The sequence below is a fragment of the Triturus cristatus genome, chromosome 1_2, assembly GCF_964204655.1.
Source record: "Triturus cristatus chromosome 1_2, aTriCri1.1, whole genome shotgun sequence".
Classification (NCBI taxonomy): Eukaryota; Metazoa; Chordata; class Amphibia; order Caudata; family Salamandridae; genus Triturus; species Triturus cristatus.
The window spans coordinates 99,249,892-99,267,026 of NC_140580.1; the positions used below are offsets into that span (position 1 = coordinate 99,249,892).

Genomic DNA, 17,135 nt, shown 5'->3' on the forward strand with positions numbered 1-17,135 from the left:
AGGGTGACTTAACCTATATCTTGGGCAGTGCTAGTTGGCATGGCACACAGGCAGTGTGCCACGGTGACTTGATTGTTTTGCCTGCACCAGGCCATGCATGCTGCAGTGGCAGTCTGCATGGCCTAGGTGAGGAGTCCCTAGGGGACCCTCTGTAGTCACAACGCCCTAGGTACTGATGTACCTTTTGCCAGGGACTTACAGTGGGCCTGAAGGGCCAGTTGTGCATGTTTTAGGGATAGAACACTGGTACTAGGAACCTGGACAGTAGGGACCCAGTACTTTACAGTCAAAGTTGCATCAAAAGCCAAGCAACAAATGTGTGGGAGTGCTGCAACAGAAACCCATTTTCTCACAACTAGCCTATCCCTAGGCAGCAAGGAGTCACAATTTCCAGACACTACCACAATTTCAAGCCAATCAACAACTGTCAGAACAATTATGTGTCTGCTGGATTTTATAGCCCCATGCATCGCGATAGTGCCACATGCACCATTACACATGCATCCGCTGCAAGAATATCTAGCACGCCAGTGGTCTCAGTCACAGGGTCAGTTAAGAGGATCTAGTGTTGATAGACCACTTCACTCATCGCTCTCTGCAGTGGTGGAACACACAAAACCTGTTAAAAGGCCGGCTGTTCCTCAAATCAGTTCCCCAAATCGTTCTGACAGCAGATGCATCCCTCACAGGATGGGGTGCTCACCTACAGGATCTGAGTTCAGGGTCTCTGGGACACCAAACACCGGTGTTTTACATCAACTACCTCGAGCTTCAAGCTTTTCACCTAACATTGAAAGCGTTTCTACCTCACCAGATAGACAAGGGTGCCTTAGTCCGGACGGACAATATGACAACCATGTACTATTTACAAAAACGTGGGGTGGGTGGAACGCTCTCTACAGTTATCACGCTTATCTCAGACCATTTGGCGTTGGGCAATACATAACAACATCCATCTGTTAGCGGAACACTTTCAGGGAACAGACGACTATGCTGACATCCTCAGCAGGATGTGGCAGCAAGTTCACAAGTGGGAACTCCACCCCCAAATCCTCATAAGGTCTGCAACCTATGCTTGTTTCTTGATCACATGGAAGAAGACTGCAAGTCCTGTCGATCGTTTCAGCTGAAGAAAACTTTACAGGACCGATGGGCACATTACAGGGAGATGTAGCGTCAAGAGGTCGACGAGACACCCAACATCTGTAGTCAACAGGACGTGAAGGAGGAAGAACTTCACGAGGCCTCTGCGGCTGAGGAAGAGGCTTTTCCTTAGAAGACTCCGGCTCCGACTCTAAATTACAGATCGACTACCAGATGCAGGACCTTCCACCGGTACTAACTTCCTCGTCCTGTCACCCCAAAAAAATTAGGTTCCGACTGAACATAAGGCTCCAGGGCCACCACTAGACACCATGGTCAGCACCAAGCATCTGCTAAGGATGCCCCTCCCTCTGGCTCGACACGGAAAGCATGGCCAAAGTGATCGGCTTCCACACCAAGCTGACCCTCTTCATCTTCAGCTCCGACCACTTAGGCTCTAAAACCCATCTCTGCAACGAAGATTTCGAGACTGGCCTCCAAATAGGCTCCTGGTGGAACCAACCCTCCAGAAAAAGCAGGAAAGAGCAGTAATTGCTCGATCCATGCCAGAAACTACCTATACAGCCTCAGACCGCCGCACCTTAGCCAAAACTGTTCTCAGCGCCACCTTTCCTTTGGAGAAGCAATAGACTTGCCAGTTAAAAAGAGGATGACAGACAAGGCTACTAGTGCCTTGCACCCTCCTCCACCTGCTTCACCACGGCCTCTGCCTCGACTCTTCATTCCCCCACCTTCACCCTCTCCACCTTATTCTCCAGGTGATCCCCTAGATATCTCTCCGCAGGGTTCCCCACATTCCATCACAGGTAGGCAAGGGGGGTGGATGATTCTTATGATGCACCACAGCTCCCAGGTTCTTGGCCAGATTATGACATTGATCCCCAGGGGGACACCTGTACCCTGCCTAACTATTGGGTCCTGATGACATCGCCTCATATCAGGAACTCATCAGCAGGGCTGCAGTGCACCCCCAGGTTCCGCCTTATAAAGAGCCAATAGAGGAAGTATTCCTCTTTGGAAACCTGCCCTGTACTCATAGGGCTACCCAATTCCTCCCTATGCTAAAAGGCATGATGCGCCACACTGATGACCTCTTTCAAAACCCTACGCGAGCACCTATTATCACTCCCAGGGTCAACAGAAAATACAAAGCCGCAACCTGTGAGCCTATTTACATCTGAGGGCAACTGCTTCTTGATTCATTAGTTATCTCTAATGCACGCAAACGGGCTAATACACAAACCACAGCTGACGCTCCACCTCCCGATAAGGACTCTAATCTAATTTGATGCCTCAGGGAAATGAGTAGCGGAGCAGTCTGCCAATCACTGGCGGATTGCAAATACCCTAAGCCTTTTAGCCGGTATAATCATGCCCACTAGGATAAAATGGAGGAACTCCTCCAGTTACCTCTCTTGGGGAGAGGAGTTGGCCTAACGGTTAGGGCGCTCGAACTCGGACCTGGGGGAACTGGGTTCGAGTCTCGGTAACGACGCTAAAACATCCTGTGATTCTGGGCAAATCACTTACTCTCCCCGTGCCTAACAAAAAAAAAATGAAATGAATGTGTGTCCTCATGTAACGTAACTGGTGCTATGTAAAGCGCTCTGATACCTGATTGGATTCGGGTCAAGTTTGCGCTATATAAAACTCTGCTAAAAAAAAAAAAAAAACATAGGAAAGGAGGGCAAGAGCTCATACAGTAGGGCAAACTCATTTTCAATAACATCCATTAGGTGTGCCCTGGACTCCGCAGATCTAGCTGTCAGGGGTATCAATACTCAGGTGTTAATAATCAGACATGCTTGGCTGCATATATCTGGCTTCAAACCAGAAGTCCAGCAAACACTTTTGAATGTCCCCTTTGACAAGGAACATCTGTTTGGTCCACAGGTTGACCAAGCGTTAGAGAAAATGAAGAAAGACACAGGTTGCTAAGTCCATGTGTGCACTCCAAACACCCACTCCGGTGGCTCTTTACGCTACTCCTCATATAGGGCAGGCTCAACATCTTCCGATGCTTCTTCTGTATCATTTCATGCACAAAGTCACAACTTCCTTCACAAGGCTATTACAGGGGCACATACAGGGGTAACAGCTTCATAGGTCGTGGCAGAGGCGCTTTCTCACGTGGTGCCACACCCACCGTGAATCAGTGTACGTAAATTTGTTTAGCTAGTTAAAACCTTAACACTTTGTGCACAATTACACATAGTACAAGTGATACTTAGTAACACCTCTGAATAAAAAACAAAGTTTTACAATCATTGCAAATCATAATGCTTAGCAGTGGTAGCAGCTCATCTACACAGACAAAACATCCATGTCTTCTCATATGTGGACGACTGGCTTATCAAAGCCAGTACCCTTCCTCTGTGCCACCAACACTCAGGTCACTATAGATTAGCTTCATCAATTGGGATTTACCATCAATGTACAGAAATCCCTTCTTCAAACTTTACAAATACAGCCGTATCTGGGGGCTAGTCTCAACACACAGATGGGACTAGTGTAGGAAGCTGGCTCTGTATATGGTATGCCACTTGGTGGTTATACCATGCACAGAGTCCAGAGATTCCCCAAAAGTGTACAGGGCCCTATGCAAACCCAAGTTGCTCAATTAGTGTTAGTGTGGTTGAGCAGTTTTAGGCCTTGCACAGAGCAGTGTCAGACATTTGTTGCCCACACATGACCAGTAACTGACACATGACTCAAGAAGAAGATCCACACCAATTTTATAACAATAAGCTTTGTTTGAGTTTTATTTTACGATCAGGATCTTCGTAATTAGGTATGTTTTTATATAAAAATACTTTTCCCTTTCAAAAGTCGACACTTGATGCAATTTCAAAACAGTTCAATGTTATCCTATGGAGGAAAACGATAATGCGGTTGCACAGGTAAATACGCAACTTACAATTGCAGTGTTCAGGCACGAAGGTCAGCAAGGGTCAAGCAAGTGCCAACAACACACCACCAGTGGCACAGGGGTGGCCGGGTGCAAAGGGCAAAATCGGAGTTCGGCTCTATGCGTTTCAATAGAGACTGGGGTGCTCGAAGCCACACTGCTGGCAGGTAATTAGATTGGTTGCAGGGGTCAAGCTCTGGGGGGGCATAGAACAAGCACAGGGGCGGGGGCACAAGGCAGCACCAAATCTACACCACCAGCGTCAGAGGCGGCCAGGTGCAGGGTGCACTTTCAGCATTGGGCGCCCAGTGGCGATTCTGCTTTCAATAAATAGGCTGCAAGTGTCGCACTGGAGGTTGCAGTAGGGAGACCAATGACAGCAGAGGTAAGTAGACATGTATGGGGTCGTAGGGGCCCCTTCAGTTGAGCTCACTAAGGCCCAGGGACTTCAGGTGCAGTGGTGCCTTTCGATGTCTGGTTCTTCTTATCAGAGCCAGTCGCGGTCAAGGGGAGCCTCTGGATTCAGGTTACAGGCGTCATCGTGTAGTCCAGGAGTGGTCAGCCAATACTGGACTTGAGGTCAGGATTGCTGTGGATCCTATTCTGGGTAGGTTGTCCACCTGGACCGGCCAGTAGGGCTGGGGCCAAGTCAGTAGTCTTCTTCAGGCATCACTGCACGGCGTCGTCCTTCTTAGGTCGCAGGTAACTAGTTTCAAGGTCTGAGGAAGCCTCCAAAATACTAAATTTAGGGGCGTTTTAAGGGAGTAACCGGTATGCCCAATGGGCACCTCACCTGAGGTGACTACACCCGCTATTACGCCGCACTACTGTGGGAGGGGGCATAGTCCTAGCCCTGATTGGAAGAGTCCCTCATCTTCAATACGAAGGGGACTGAAAAGTGTGCTTAACTTCGCCTCCTCCACCTGAGGATTGTAGTTGGCAAAGGGGGGCACACCTCCTAGTCTTTCTAAGTTTTCCTGCCCAAATTGGGGGTGTAAACCGGGGGCTGCCAACTGCTGCTAGAAGCAGAGGCTGCGGCTTGCATTACAGAGGTGGCATTCCTTTGAAGCTTTCCCTTTGAGCACTGGGCCCATCCTCAGGGAGGAGGTGCGACACCCAGGCTCTTCACCTAGGAGTCCAGAAACATATCTTTGAGTGGCAGGCTGCCTAAAACCAGTCATTGGCCACACCTGGGTCGGTAGGTTTTCTGGGGCACCTCTGAGGTGCCCTCTGGGTACATCGTTCAATAAATCACACACTGGCATCACTGTGGTTTTATTGATAGGAGTGGTTTGGTACTAAACACTCCTGGGTTTAGTGAAGCCATCATGGTGCTGTGGAACTCGAGTGGTCAAGTTCCCAGCCCATGTTCTCTCAATGGCTTCCCTGGCACTTGCAATATTAAGGAATATACCCTAATACTTTAGGGGCATATCTGCTCATGCAGCTATATCCACACCAGTGATCTAGTGCACCCTGCCTTAGGGCTGATAAGCCCTGCTAAGGAGGGTGACTTAACCTATATCTTGGGCAGTGCTAGTTGGCATGGCACACAGGCAGTGTGCCACGGTGACTTGATTGTTTTGCCTGCACCAGGCCATGCATGCTGCAGTGGCAGTCTGCATGGCCTAGGTGAGGAGTCCCTAGGGGACCCTCTGTAGTCACAACGCCCTAGGTACTGATGTACCTTTTGCCAGGGACTTACAGTGGGCCTGAAGGGCCAGTTGTGCATGTTTTAGGGATAGAACACTGGTACTAGGAACCTGGACAGTAGGGACCCAGTACTTTACAGTCAAAGTTGCATCAAAAGCCAAGCAACAAATGTGTGGGAGTGCTGCAACAGAAACCCATTTTCTCACAACTAGCCTATCCCTAGGCAGCAAGGAGTCACAATTTCCAGACACTACCACAATTTCAAGCCAATCAACAACTGTCAGAACAATTATGTGTCTGCTGGATTTTATAGCCCCATGCATCGCGATAGTGCCACATGCACCATTACACATGCATCCGCTGCAAGAATATCTAGCACGCCAGTGGTCTCAGTCACAGGGTCAGTTAAGAGGATCTAGTGTTGATAGACCACTTCACTCATCGCTCTCTGCAGTGGTGGAACACACAAAACCTGTTAAAAGGCCGGCTGTTCCTCAAATCAGTTCCCCAAATCGTTCTGACAGCAGATGCATCCCTCACAGGATGGGGTGCTCACCTACAGGATCTGAGTTCAGGGTCTCTGGGACACCAAACACCGGTGTTTTACATCAACTACCTCGAGCTTCAAGCTTTTCACCTAACATTGAAAGCGTTTCTACCTCACCAGATAGACAAGGGTGCCTTAGTCCGGACGGACAATATGACAACCATGTACTATTTACAAAAACGTGGGGTGGGTGGAACGCTCTCTACAGTTATCACGCTTATCTCAGACCATTTGGCGTTGGGCAATACATAACAACATCCATCTGTTAGCGGAACACTTTCAGGGAACAGACGACTATGCTGACATCCTCAGCAGGATGTGGCAGCAAGTTCACAAGTGGGAACTCCACCCCCAAATCCTCCTCCAATACTTCCACAAGTGAGGTTTCCACATATAGGCCTGTTTGCAATCTCAGACAACGCAAAATGCCCAAACTGCGCTTCCAGGTTCCCACCCTCGCTATCCAAGGGCAATGCTGAATGGATGAACTGTTCAGGGGTATTTGCCTACGCTTTTCCGCCTCTCCCTCTTCTTCAGTTTCTGGTTTGGAGGCTCAAGCAAACGTCTCTCACCCTCATTCTGGTAGCCCCACTTGGGCTTTGCAACCCTGGTTCACAACACTACTCAAACTCTCTGTAGTTCCCACGAGAAGCTTCACCTCTAGCCACACCTCACTCAGAACAATGGAGAGATCAGGCATCCAAATGCAGAGGAACTCAACCTTGCGATTTGGCTTCTGGGGTCATAGAATTCAGTTACATGAATCACCCACCTGAATGTAGGACCATTCTTACAGAAGCACATAAGCATACTATGCAGCGAAATGGAAAATATTTGTCCTTTACTGCCGTAAGAAGCACATTAATCCCTTTAATACATCTGTGTAAAACATTTTTGCTACCTTCTCCATTTACCACTCTCTGGCCTTGCCTTCTCTTAAAAAACGCTTACATCTAGCTACAGTGGCTGCCGAGCTACAAAACAGGCAACATTTATCTTTGTTCAAATTGCCTTTCTGGAAGGCCTTAAAAGAATAATTCCACCCAGAATTCCACCTGCACCCACATGGAATCTCTATGTTGTTCTCACCAGACTTATGGGTCCACCAATCAAACCATTACATAATGGTCACCTCCAATTTCTATCTTGGAAGGTTGCATTTTTGATTGCCTGTTTGTATTTCAAGTAGGACAACAAACTGTCCTGGTGGACACATAGGAATACGGCTGATATTAAAATGTTGCCCCAAAAGGTTTATCTTTAGGTAGCCTTGACCCCTCCTAAACTGTGACACATTTCAACCCCAGTTTGCTTAGTTGTCTCCTCTGGGCGAGGACCTTGAACCCATACGGCCATCAGCCCCATCGCAGTAAATAAACCAGAGCCACAGGAGTAGGCCAGTTCCTAGATCGATTACATAGGATAGCGGCATGCACATTTAAGTTAATATTGGTCTCCAATGTGTCCTGCCACCACTGCACTTCAGTAGGCCGTGTCATCCTATATATTCCGACTTTATCAGTGGTACTACTCCGCTGCAATGTAACAATGTTACGATGGCTACTTCTAACCACATATTTTGCATGTTGGGAATCTTCCCAAACACCAGACTGGATCTGGAATCTCTTGCTCTTATGTGTAAACAGGTGGCCCCATCGGCCTCTTCTGCAGCGCAGTCTAGCCTGTGGGTATGCCATCATGGAGTCTCATTTAGGCGCCATTCATGCATGCAGATGTTGATTCCTCTTTTTCCACATCCTTTGACGTGAACTCTTTAGATTTTTCAACACCAAAACTCTGTATTCAAACTTTTGACTGTGTGCATGGATTTTGTTTCCCAAAACTGCAGGGTTTAATCTGTGCTGAATGTGTCGAAAGCAGATATCTGTTAGTGACCTTACCCCCAAGCAAAACTTAATGTCCAGAGACAAATGCTTTCAGACGTATCCAAAAGCAAGCGGTGAGCAAAAAGCAAAACTTTACATCGTCAAGCACGGGAAACTGGGTTGGTCGCACTACGTCGCTCCACCAACTTCGAATACGTCCAAATCAAAGTTAAGAGGCAAGTCAAAAAGAAAACTTAGTCTAAACTGGACTCTCTGCTTCCTCGCAATTCCTCCTCAAGGTAGAATTCTCATTGTCCTTGCTCTTAAGGACTGGCCAATGCATGCAGAATTCCCAGAGTCATTGTCAACTCTGCAGCAAATCTCTTGTTTCAAGGAGACCAGGCTAAGCTCTTCAGGATGGTTCAGATCACTGTGGTGCCCCTTTGAGCCTCACAGATCTTTGAACACCTCCAGTCACGTTTCTGCTATCAGGTCCTGGTTCCACCACCAACTGACCCAGCGCTTTCTGAACCATCTCAGCCCCTGCATGTGAGCATGCATTGACGCCCTTGCTGCAGGCTCTGCTGTTTGTTCCACTGTTGAGGCTTCCTGGCTCCAGAGGTGCTGCTACCAAATTCTGCTCCAGCGTCTATTACGGAATCCGCTTCGGATAGGGTACAACTATGAGGAAGATATCTCCCAGTCCCTTTCCCTTAGAGGTAGTATATCAGGAGGATGTAGGTTGGCTTTAACTCAGATGCTCTTCTAGGTTTTGGTTATGTTGCTCCTTCTCTAACAATTGAGAAAAGGAAGAAGAGCATTTGCTCCCTCCTCTTTACACTGATTCTGGCCTGTCCCTTGACTTGCAATACACCACTGACTTGGACAATTCACTATAGACAGAACTGAATGCTCCTTCATAAAAATGTATCTTGCTATGATCATATGAAGAGCCACAGAGATGTTAGATTTGCAGCTACCTGCAGCGGAATGTCTCTTGAGTCGTTATATCCACACTCATTATGACATTGTGAGATTTTGCCTGCTTTGCATTTTCAAAAATTATTTTACATTGGCAGTTCAATTTCCAGTGCTGGCATATCTTCCATTCAAGACTGCATTCCACCGGTTGCCCACGCTATAGCCCTGATGCTTCGATGCATTGCTTGAATGTGTGCCACACACTTTTGCAGAGACTTCATAGCCTTAATTAGGGACATGCCTTTTGATGGAATCTGATTGTTCAGTGAGAAGGCAAATTCTGCCCTGGAACACTTTCAAGATGGCAAAGTTACAGCTCATTCCTTTGTGTTGCTTTCTACCTCCTGCCACTTCCACCAGCAGTATCTGAAATTCAGAAGATAATTGAGGGGGCTTTCCTACCGTCTCAGGCAGCCCTTTTAACAGCTGATTCAGCCCTATCGTGGTGTCAGAGCAGTGGTAGCAGAAGATGTTACCTACAGCAGCAACACTCCTCTTTCTCCTCCCTGGCATTGCTATCAAGCCTTTATAGTGTGCACTCTGTCAGACAATTGAGTTACGTAGGGGCCAAGTCCAAGACTGTCGACCCCACTGGCAATTACATTGGACCAATGGATCCTCCAAATTATTCAACATAGTTATTACCTCCCTTTTTTTGACACTCCTTTCCTCCAGTTTATGTTCAGACCTTGGTGGATCATGCAGCTATTACACGTGATATTTTGGTTTGGGCTACTAAATGGCAAGACTATGCACAGGATGAGAATCTAAACCAGACATCAAGTTGCAAAACTATCGTGCAGGTAAGTAACTTTTTACTTTGTGGCTATTCTATTTTTCTTTGTAGTGAAATATTTTTGTGAAATTGTGACGCATCTATGTATGTTACGTCTATTGGTCCATGTATTCTTTCAGAGCCTGTCCAAATGCAACAAATCATTCTTTAGTGATGTTTCTTAATAAAAAGCTTTTAATTTGTTTTTCTCTTCCTTCTCCCAGCCAGTCACCATCTGCTGCATGGATGAGTGGATTCAGTGCCCCGCCTACCCCTGCACCTGCTCCGCCAGTCATACCAAGTCAGCCTGCATACAGCGTGGCCAGCTATCAGACTCAATGAGGGCAGACATTTTGTTCACTAGCGTACAATTCATAGAGAACTTTTCGCTCTACAGTGGAATTGCCTCTGAGGGCGTGATTTCAAGCGCCACATTGGGGAAAAGCACCCACGTGGAAAGAAAGTATTTATTTTTAAACTGAAAGTGTCTTGGAATCCTTAGCAGTACTTTTCAGTTCAGTGAAGGATGCATATAGGTCCCGCATTACATTTTTTTTTCTGTTCATCGTGGATGTATCAACATTTTCATCTAAAAGAAAAATCAAATACGCGTCCAAGGAAATTTTAAATGCATATTTTTGACAGACAGTAATTGAGGAAACTGACAGCTATCTTGCAACTGTTGCTGTACATCACCAGTCCGCATATATTCCTTTTCACAGCATACATTTTGCAACTCCAGCTTTTTGTGTGTGTGTTTTAGGGCAATCTAGTTTTAGCTACACATCCAGTTTTATATGAAACCAGTATTTAGGTCTTTGAATCAATCCTGTCAAATTGCAAAACACAATATTGCCTTTTCAGCACAAAAGATACAATTTCTGGGAAACATTTTAAGTACTATTTTTCTACTACTGTATACCAACAAAATGCTACGGTCAAGTTTCAAAACCCGTGCTTTCAGTCACATCTTTGCGTTCTCTAAAGAATTCCAAGAACATTTAATTTATTGTTGGACACCTACATTTGACCACCTTTTTACGCCATTGGCGACTGTGAGGGCTGGATGGGGCTTCCTCTGTAAATATTTTTAAACAAATGAACAGGTAAAGGTTAAGATTTCCCTTTGTGTTGTTAAAGCAAAGATGATTTATTCTGCTCCTGTGGCTGTTTTACTGATAGTCCATTGAAGTCTTCCCTTTCACTTAATTGAAAGGGTTATGTATGAGGCCTGAAGGAGAAATGCCATGTAATCATTGGGCTGCGGGATACTCTTGTGGCAGAGAGACAGAATCACATATCATTTGCCTTGAGAAAGGTACATCCATTAAGAAACTGATGAACCACTTTCACTGTTGTGGGCTCTGCATAGCTTGTAGTAAGTTTTTTTAGTTTGCCAAGCTTTTTGTATTTTACCTTGTTTCCTACCTGTACAAAGATGTCAGACCGAAGAAGCATTACATTTTATGATTTAAGCACCTGTTATTCTACCATATCATCAGCACTTCTTTCTCTCCTTATCATTAGATTTGAAATTCTGTTTATGTTGGAGTCATTCTCGAACTTTCTACCCCATTTAAACCTACCTAAATAACGGTCCCATACCTGCTCATAGCTTCACCGAATACGTACGATTTCATTACGTGAATGGCAGTTAGTATGAGCATCTTCCTTTCCAACATACACGTTATGGAACTTGTAATTTTCCATGGCAATACGTTCATGGAGGGGGTTAAAAACTAGAGAAAGTCTTTGCACTTCTCATCAAAAGTGCTACTGTGCAGACTACTTAAGTGTGCTTTATATTGTCTTGTTCAGGCTAAATGGATTCCGCAAGCTGTCAAGTTGATTATTTTTTTAACTCTGCAAGGTGAAATTGTGTTACAGTAATCTTTTTGTTTCTTGACAAGTGTGGCCTTTTTTTCTTAGGTCAAGCTTTGATACAAAGGATGGTATCAAGGCAAAACCCTGTAAATACTAAAAACAAAAAAGATACTTTTAAGAGCATGATACAGCATAGACGTAGTGACTTAACAGGTAAGTACAAAATATACTAAACTGCCCATAAAGGATAGTACAGTTGCAAGAACGCAAGTGAGACATTTCCCAAGTTTGTATTAAGCTAAGTTACATACATTTATATTCCGAAGCCTTAATTTCAAAATGTTATGTCCGCTAATATTCTTAAATTTTTGCGTTCCTGTCTGGTATGTATCTACCAGGGATGGGTTTTTGTAGACCTTAAGTTTTACTACACATTTTGGGAATTCAGTTTTAAAAACTTTGTGCCCAATAATTATTTATAACAAGAATATTTTTGGCATCTTATTGTAAGGCTTGTCCATGCCACTAGATAAAGAGATGCAGTTTAAAAACAATTACCAAACTGTGTGTGCAATAGGTTTTCATTTTTTTATTTTCATGGTTGGGTTGCATGTGATGAATTTTGTACAGGTTGATTGTGTACAGTATGAGAAGTGACACACCCTTATTGTATTAAAACTCCACAGAATATGTGGGGCATTTTTCAGTTTCTTGTGAATACCAGGAGAGGAACTGCATCAATAAATCTGAAATCTTCATTGTACAGTTAATGTTGTGTGTTGTCTTAATTCTGTTTTACCTGGGTAATAGGCTTCTGTGCAATGTTATTAGTACTCATACCGCCATTCCCTTTACACAAATGCCACACTTATTAAAGTGTTAAATCACTCTGGGCCCAAGTCATAAAGAGCTTTTTGTAAGGATGTTTAATTCTGGTGTAATGCCTAATTCATGGCAGAAAGCTTTGTGAATTGATTAATCTACAAAAGAAGACGGGTAGTGCAGCTGGAGTAGCAAGCTGTTGCTTATTTTCTATGGCCCAGTTTACCTTTTCTCTTAGTTAAATCACAATTGCTTTTGGGCCTGTAGCAGTGGTTATCCAGTATTAGATCTTTCATATATCCACATGCTTGAATCATACCAGTTTTCGAGCTGGGAGTTACACAGTAAAATTACAATAGCAGTCCCATGTTGAACATAGCCCAGAGAGGCTGTAACAATGTATCTCTGGTAGCCTGGTCACATCATTTGAAAAGAATCAAACTTCAGCCAATCAGAGACAATTTGACTCAAGAGCACAGCCTAAGAGTCCACATCATGTGGGCAGGGAGTCCCTTTGAGCTCAGCTCAGTCATTCTTTGAGATTTTTCCAAATTGTAAGACATCTTTTACAGTTGTTTCAGAATCCTTTCTTTTTAACTTCTGCGTCATGATGTCACATACTACTAGGAGCCTGTTTAAACCCTGTGACTCTTGTGGTAAAAAGAGTTTATATTCTGATAACCCTCATAAGTATTGTATGTATTCCTTCCAACCATCTCATAAGCCTAAAGATTGCATGATTTGCAAAGCATTCCCCTTTAGGACTTTAGGGACTAGGGAGTCAAGGCTTCTTCGTTGGTTTCAGAAATCAAAAGGCAACTGCCTCAGACAAAGACATGGTTTCTTCTTCAAAGACAACATAAAAAGATCCATAAGAAGTCTCCCACTAAAGAAAAAAAAATCTCAAACTGTTTCGGGAGATCAGGAACCATCTACTTCACAACAGGCTGTTAAAAAAAATCTGATCATACCTCAGAAGGAAACTCATACTCTGAAAAAGCCAAAGCTTCAACTAGAGCCATCCTCTCCAAAGAAGCTATATAATCAAAAACACCATCTCCAGAGCCTCCGAAGATATCATGTTTGAGGCTTGTGTGGCTGTAGATACACATGCTGTGCATACTTCTGCCATCTAGTGCTCGACCCGGATGTGTGCAAGCTGTTTTTCTTCGAAGAAGTGTTTTGAGTCTCAAGGTAGAGTGACTCCTCCTCTTGGTGATAATGCACCTGGGCATCTCCTCCAGTGTTAGATTATTTTTTTCCCGCTGTCTGGTTCGGACGTGCACTCCGGTGCTCTGGTTCAACATAGTTGCAGTGCCCTTTTCGGTTCACACTCGAATTTTACTTCGATCGTACTTCTTCTCCTTCCTGTGTGGGTTGACGTTCCCATACTTGTCGAATTGGGTTCGTATTGACCGCTGCCCCTCCTGGGCCTCGGCCGTTGGGATCTAGTCACGTCTCTCCACCATGCCTCAACGGTGATGGAACAGACGCCTTTTTCGCTGTTGTCCTCGCTGTCACGTAAAATACCCTCGGACCTATCTACATCAGACCGGCTTTTGGACCCAACTGCCTTGGTACCGAACAACTGCTTCAGACTTTCCGTTTAACTCCGGCTCGATGCTGAGGAAGCCTTCTAGATCGAGCACTGGCACCGAATCGACCCTCATCATCGAGCTGACCCTCAGCATCAACCTGATCTGCCTCTGCACCCAGAGGACTATCTGCACTAAAACAAAAGGCAATTTCTGAACTGAAGACTTTTGCTTGGACCTCCAAGTCCGACACCAGCACACAAGTCGAGCCCATCCTCCATAAGGTCCTGTAACAGCTTGATTTAAGGCAAAAGAAGCTGGTCATCCACCCTCACATGGGCCGCATCCTTGCCCCGCCCTTCACGACCTACTACTCCATCCTCTAAACAGCAGCTATCCTTCCAGGAAGCTTTGGACACTCCAATTGTTGCAAAGCTGTGCAGGAAGGCAGATAAGGATACCAGCCCCTCTAATGAATGTGCTTTTCGCTAAAAGGACACACCCAAACCCTGCACTCCCACTTTGTAGGCAAATATACCACTGCACTGTTATAACTTTGAGCAGCATTCCCTAAAGACGAGGAAAGGACGCAGCACTCCCTTTAGGCAAGGCAAGAAAACAAATTCAGGTGCATCTAAAGTAACACACACTTTGAGCAGAACTCCCTAAAGACAAGGAAAGGACGCAGCACTTCCTTTAGGCGAGGCAAGAAAACAAATTCAGGTGCATTTATAGTACCACACACTTTGAGCAGCACTCTCTAAAGACGAGGAAAGAATGCAGCACTCCCTTTAGGCAAGGCAAGAAAACAAATTCAGGTGCATCTAAAGTAACACACACTTTGAGCAGAACTCCCTAAAGACGAGGAAAGGACGCAGCACTTCCTTTAGGCGAGGCAAGAAAACAAATTCAGGTGCATTTAAAATAAAACACACAAGTTTATTAATGCAACATTTTAGAACGGTAGGCCATATATATCAGTAAATGCAGATTCCCAAGTATCAAGTGACTAAAACGAACAATTAGAATAAAATGCAGTATATACAAGTAGCAAAGAGTAGAAAATATATACAAAATGGTTAGGAACACCTCACCGATCGATTAAGCAACATCCTTGCCAACTCAAGCTAGGGGAGCCCTTCAACAGCCCAGGAAGGAGTTCGATCAGGACTCAAATTCTCTCACCTCCACAGCAATACGTCTATTCTGTGGTGAGCTTCCACCTGGCCCTGGAAGATTCCCAGCTTAAATACCATTACTAAACGTAAGACGAAGCTTCTAGAAAACCTCGCCCCCTTCTCATAAGAAGGAACCGAGCTGGCTGTACCAGTCTGCGTCAAGGCCAAGACTGAGGCTGGCCAAGCTCCCGTATTTTGACTTTGAGGCAGATTTGCACATTCCACAGATAATATCCAGTTCACTCTGGTCAGTGAGGAGCGAAAAACAAGTGAAGAGCAGAAACCTGCCCTCCCCACTTTGCAGCTAAGTGCGAGCACAGAAAATGGCGTCAGTTCAGAAAATGGAGTCCGTTATGCAAACGGAGTCAATAGTCAATACACCTTTTTCTCATTCAGTACAGCCCCTTACCTTTGCCCTCCCCACCTCCTTCTACAGAGGACCCTCTCTACAATACACCTCAGACGTCTCCACATTCTGACATGGGTGGTATTGGTTTGTGGGGTGGACACGATTGATATTTCTCCACAGAGTGACCCATTGGGCTCCTACGATATAAAGGAGACACCAACCCAGACTTTTCCCAGCCTGCCCCCCCGATGAATCTACATTCTTCCTAGAAGGATTAGTTACTTACCTGTAATCCTAGTTCTCTTCCAGGGGTATCCTCATCAAAGTCATGAGCATTAGAATATTCCCGCCCATGCGCGGGACCCCGGAAACACTATATTATATGTGCCCCACATATATATATATATATACATATATATATATATAAAAATAAGCAATTGCAGCCTAATAAACATCAGAGCTGAATCATGCTGTAAGGAATTTCCACCATACATGAAAAACATGCGTTAGAAACAAGAGAAACAACAACAAAATTTGTTTAGAAACTGTTTTAATGCTCAGCAAACAGTAGAAATTCTCATAAATCACTGAAAGCATAGGAAGCTCCCAGGCTGCATTGCAAATACCCAGTCTAAAAAGACTGAAAAGCTAACCTGTAGCTGCATAGCAATAAACTGACACCGTGCCTTTAAGGCACTCCTGACCCCCAGCTTCCCATCATGCCTCAGGGGTGACGGTCAGTTGTTCTTTGCAGAGACTGAAAAAGCCATGGTACAAAGAGTTAACAATATCTTCAAAATATAACAATCCTTTGCCTGGGGAGGCGGGAGGGTTGCTTATGACTTTGATGAGGATACCCCTGGAAGAGAACTAGGATTACAGGTAAGTAACTAATCCTTCTCTTCCAGGGGATCCTCATCAATAGTCATAAGCATTAGAATAGAATAGCGAGCCTCACCTCATCTCCCTGCGGACAAAGGAGAACACAGAAATGTGATCAGTAAGCTTAGAAAACCAAGCTCGGATAGAGCAAAAAAAAGGTTGCAGCCTTGCAAATCTCTCACATTGGGACGTCATGTAAGAAACCAACTGTGGCCGCTTTCCCCCTAGTGGAATGCGCCTTAGGAGGCAACGGTAAGGGTCTTTTCGCCAGCTGGTAAGCTAAGGTAATGCAGGATACAATCCATCTCGAAATGGATCTCTTAGCAGCTGGGAAGCCTGTTCTCATGGCGCCATAACTGACAAATAACTGATCTGTCTTCCTTATGCCCTGGGTACTTTCTAAGTAGAACTTAAGCACCCTCTTGAGGTCTAAGGAATGAAGCGACCGCTCAGCCGGGGTCGCTGGATTTGGGAAAAAAGATGGAAGGGAAATGGACTGATTGATATGAAAATCAGACACCACCTTTGGGAGAAAAGATGGATGCGCCCTTAAAACTACTCTGTTATGGTGGAAAACAGTGTAAGGCTCATTGGTACACAGCGCTTGGATCTCGCTTACTCTGCGCGCTGATGTAATGGCTACCAGAAAAGCGGCCTTCCAAGACAAATGCTGCAAGGAACTCTGTGGATTGGCTCAAAAGGTGGGCCCATCAATTTAGATAACACCATGTTCAACTCCCACGGAGGAGAA

General features: G+C 45.1%; 1 protein-coding gene across 2 annotated transcripts in view; it reads left to right on the plus strand.

The window, feature by feature from the left end:
* The window catches only part of TIAL1 (TIA1 cytotoxic granule associated RNA binding protein like 1), a 574,257-nt gene extending 561,869 nt beyond the window's left edge, over positions 1–12,388 (plus strand). For both annotated transcript variants that reach the window (XM_085602861.1, XM_085602871.1), the window contains exon 12: positions 10,019–12,388. In XM_085602861.1, the coding sequence (XP_085458987.1) occupies positions 10,019–10,136 (118 nt within the window). In that variant the 3' untranslated portion in view covers positions 10,137–12,388. The remainder of the gene's footprint in view (positions 1–10,018) is intronic.
* Positions 12,389–17,135: the final 4,747 nt, after the last annotated feature.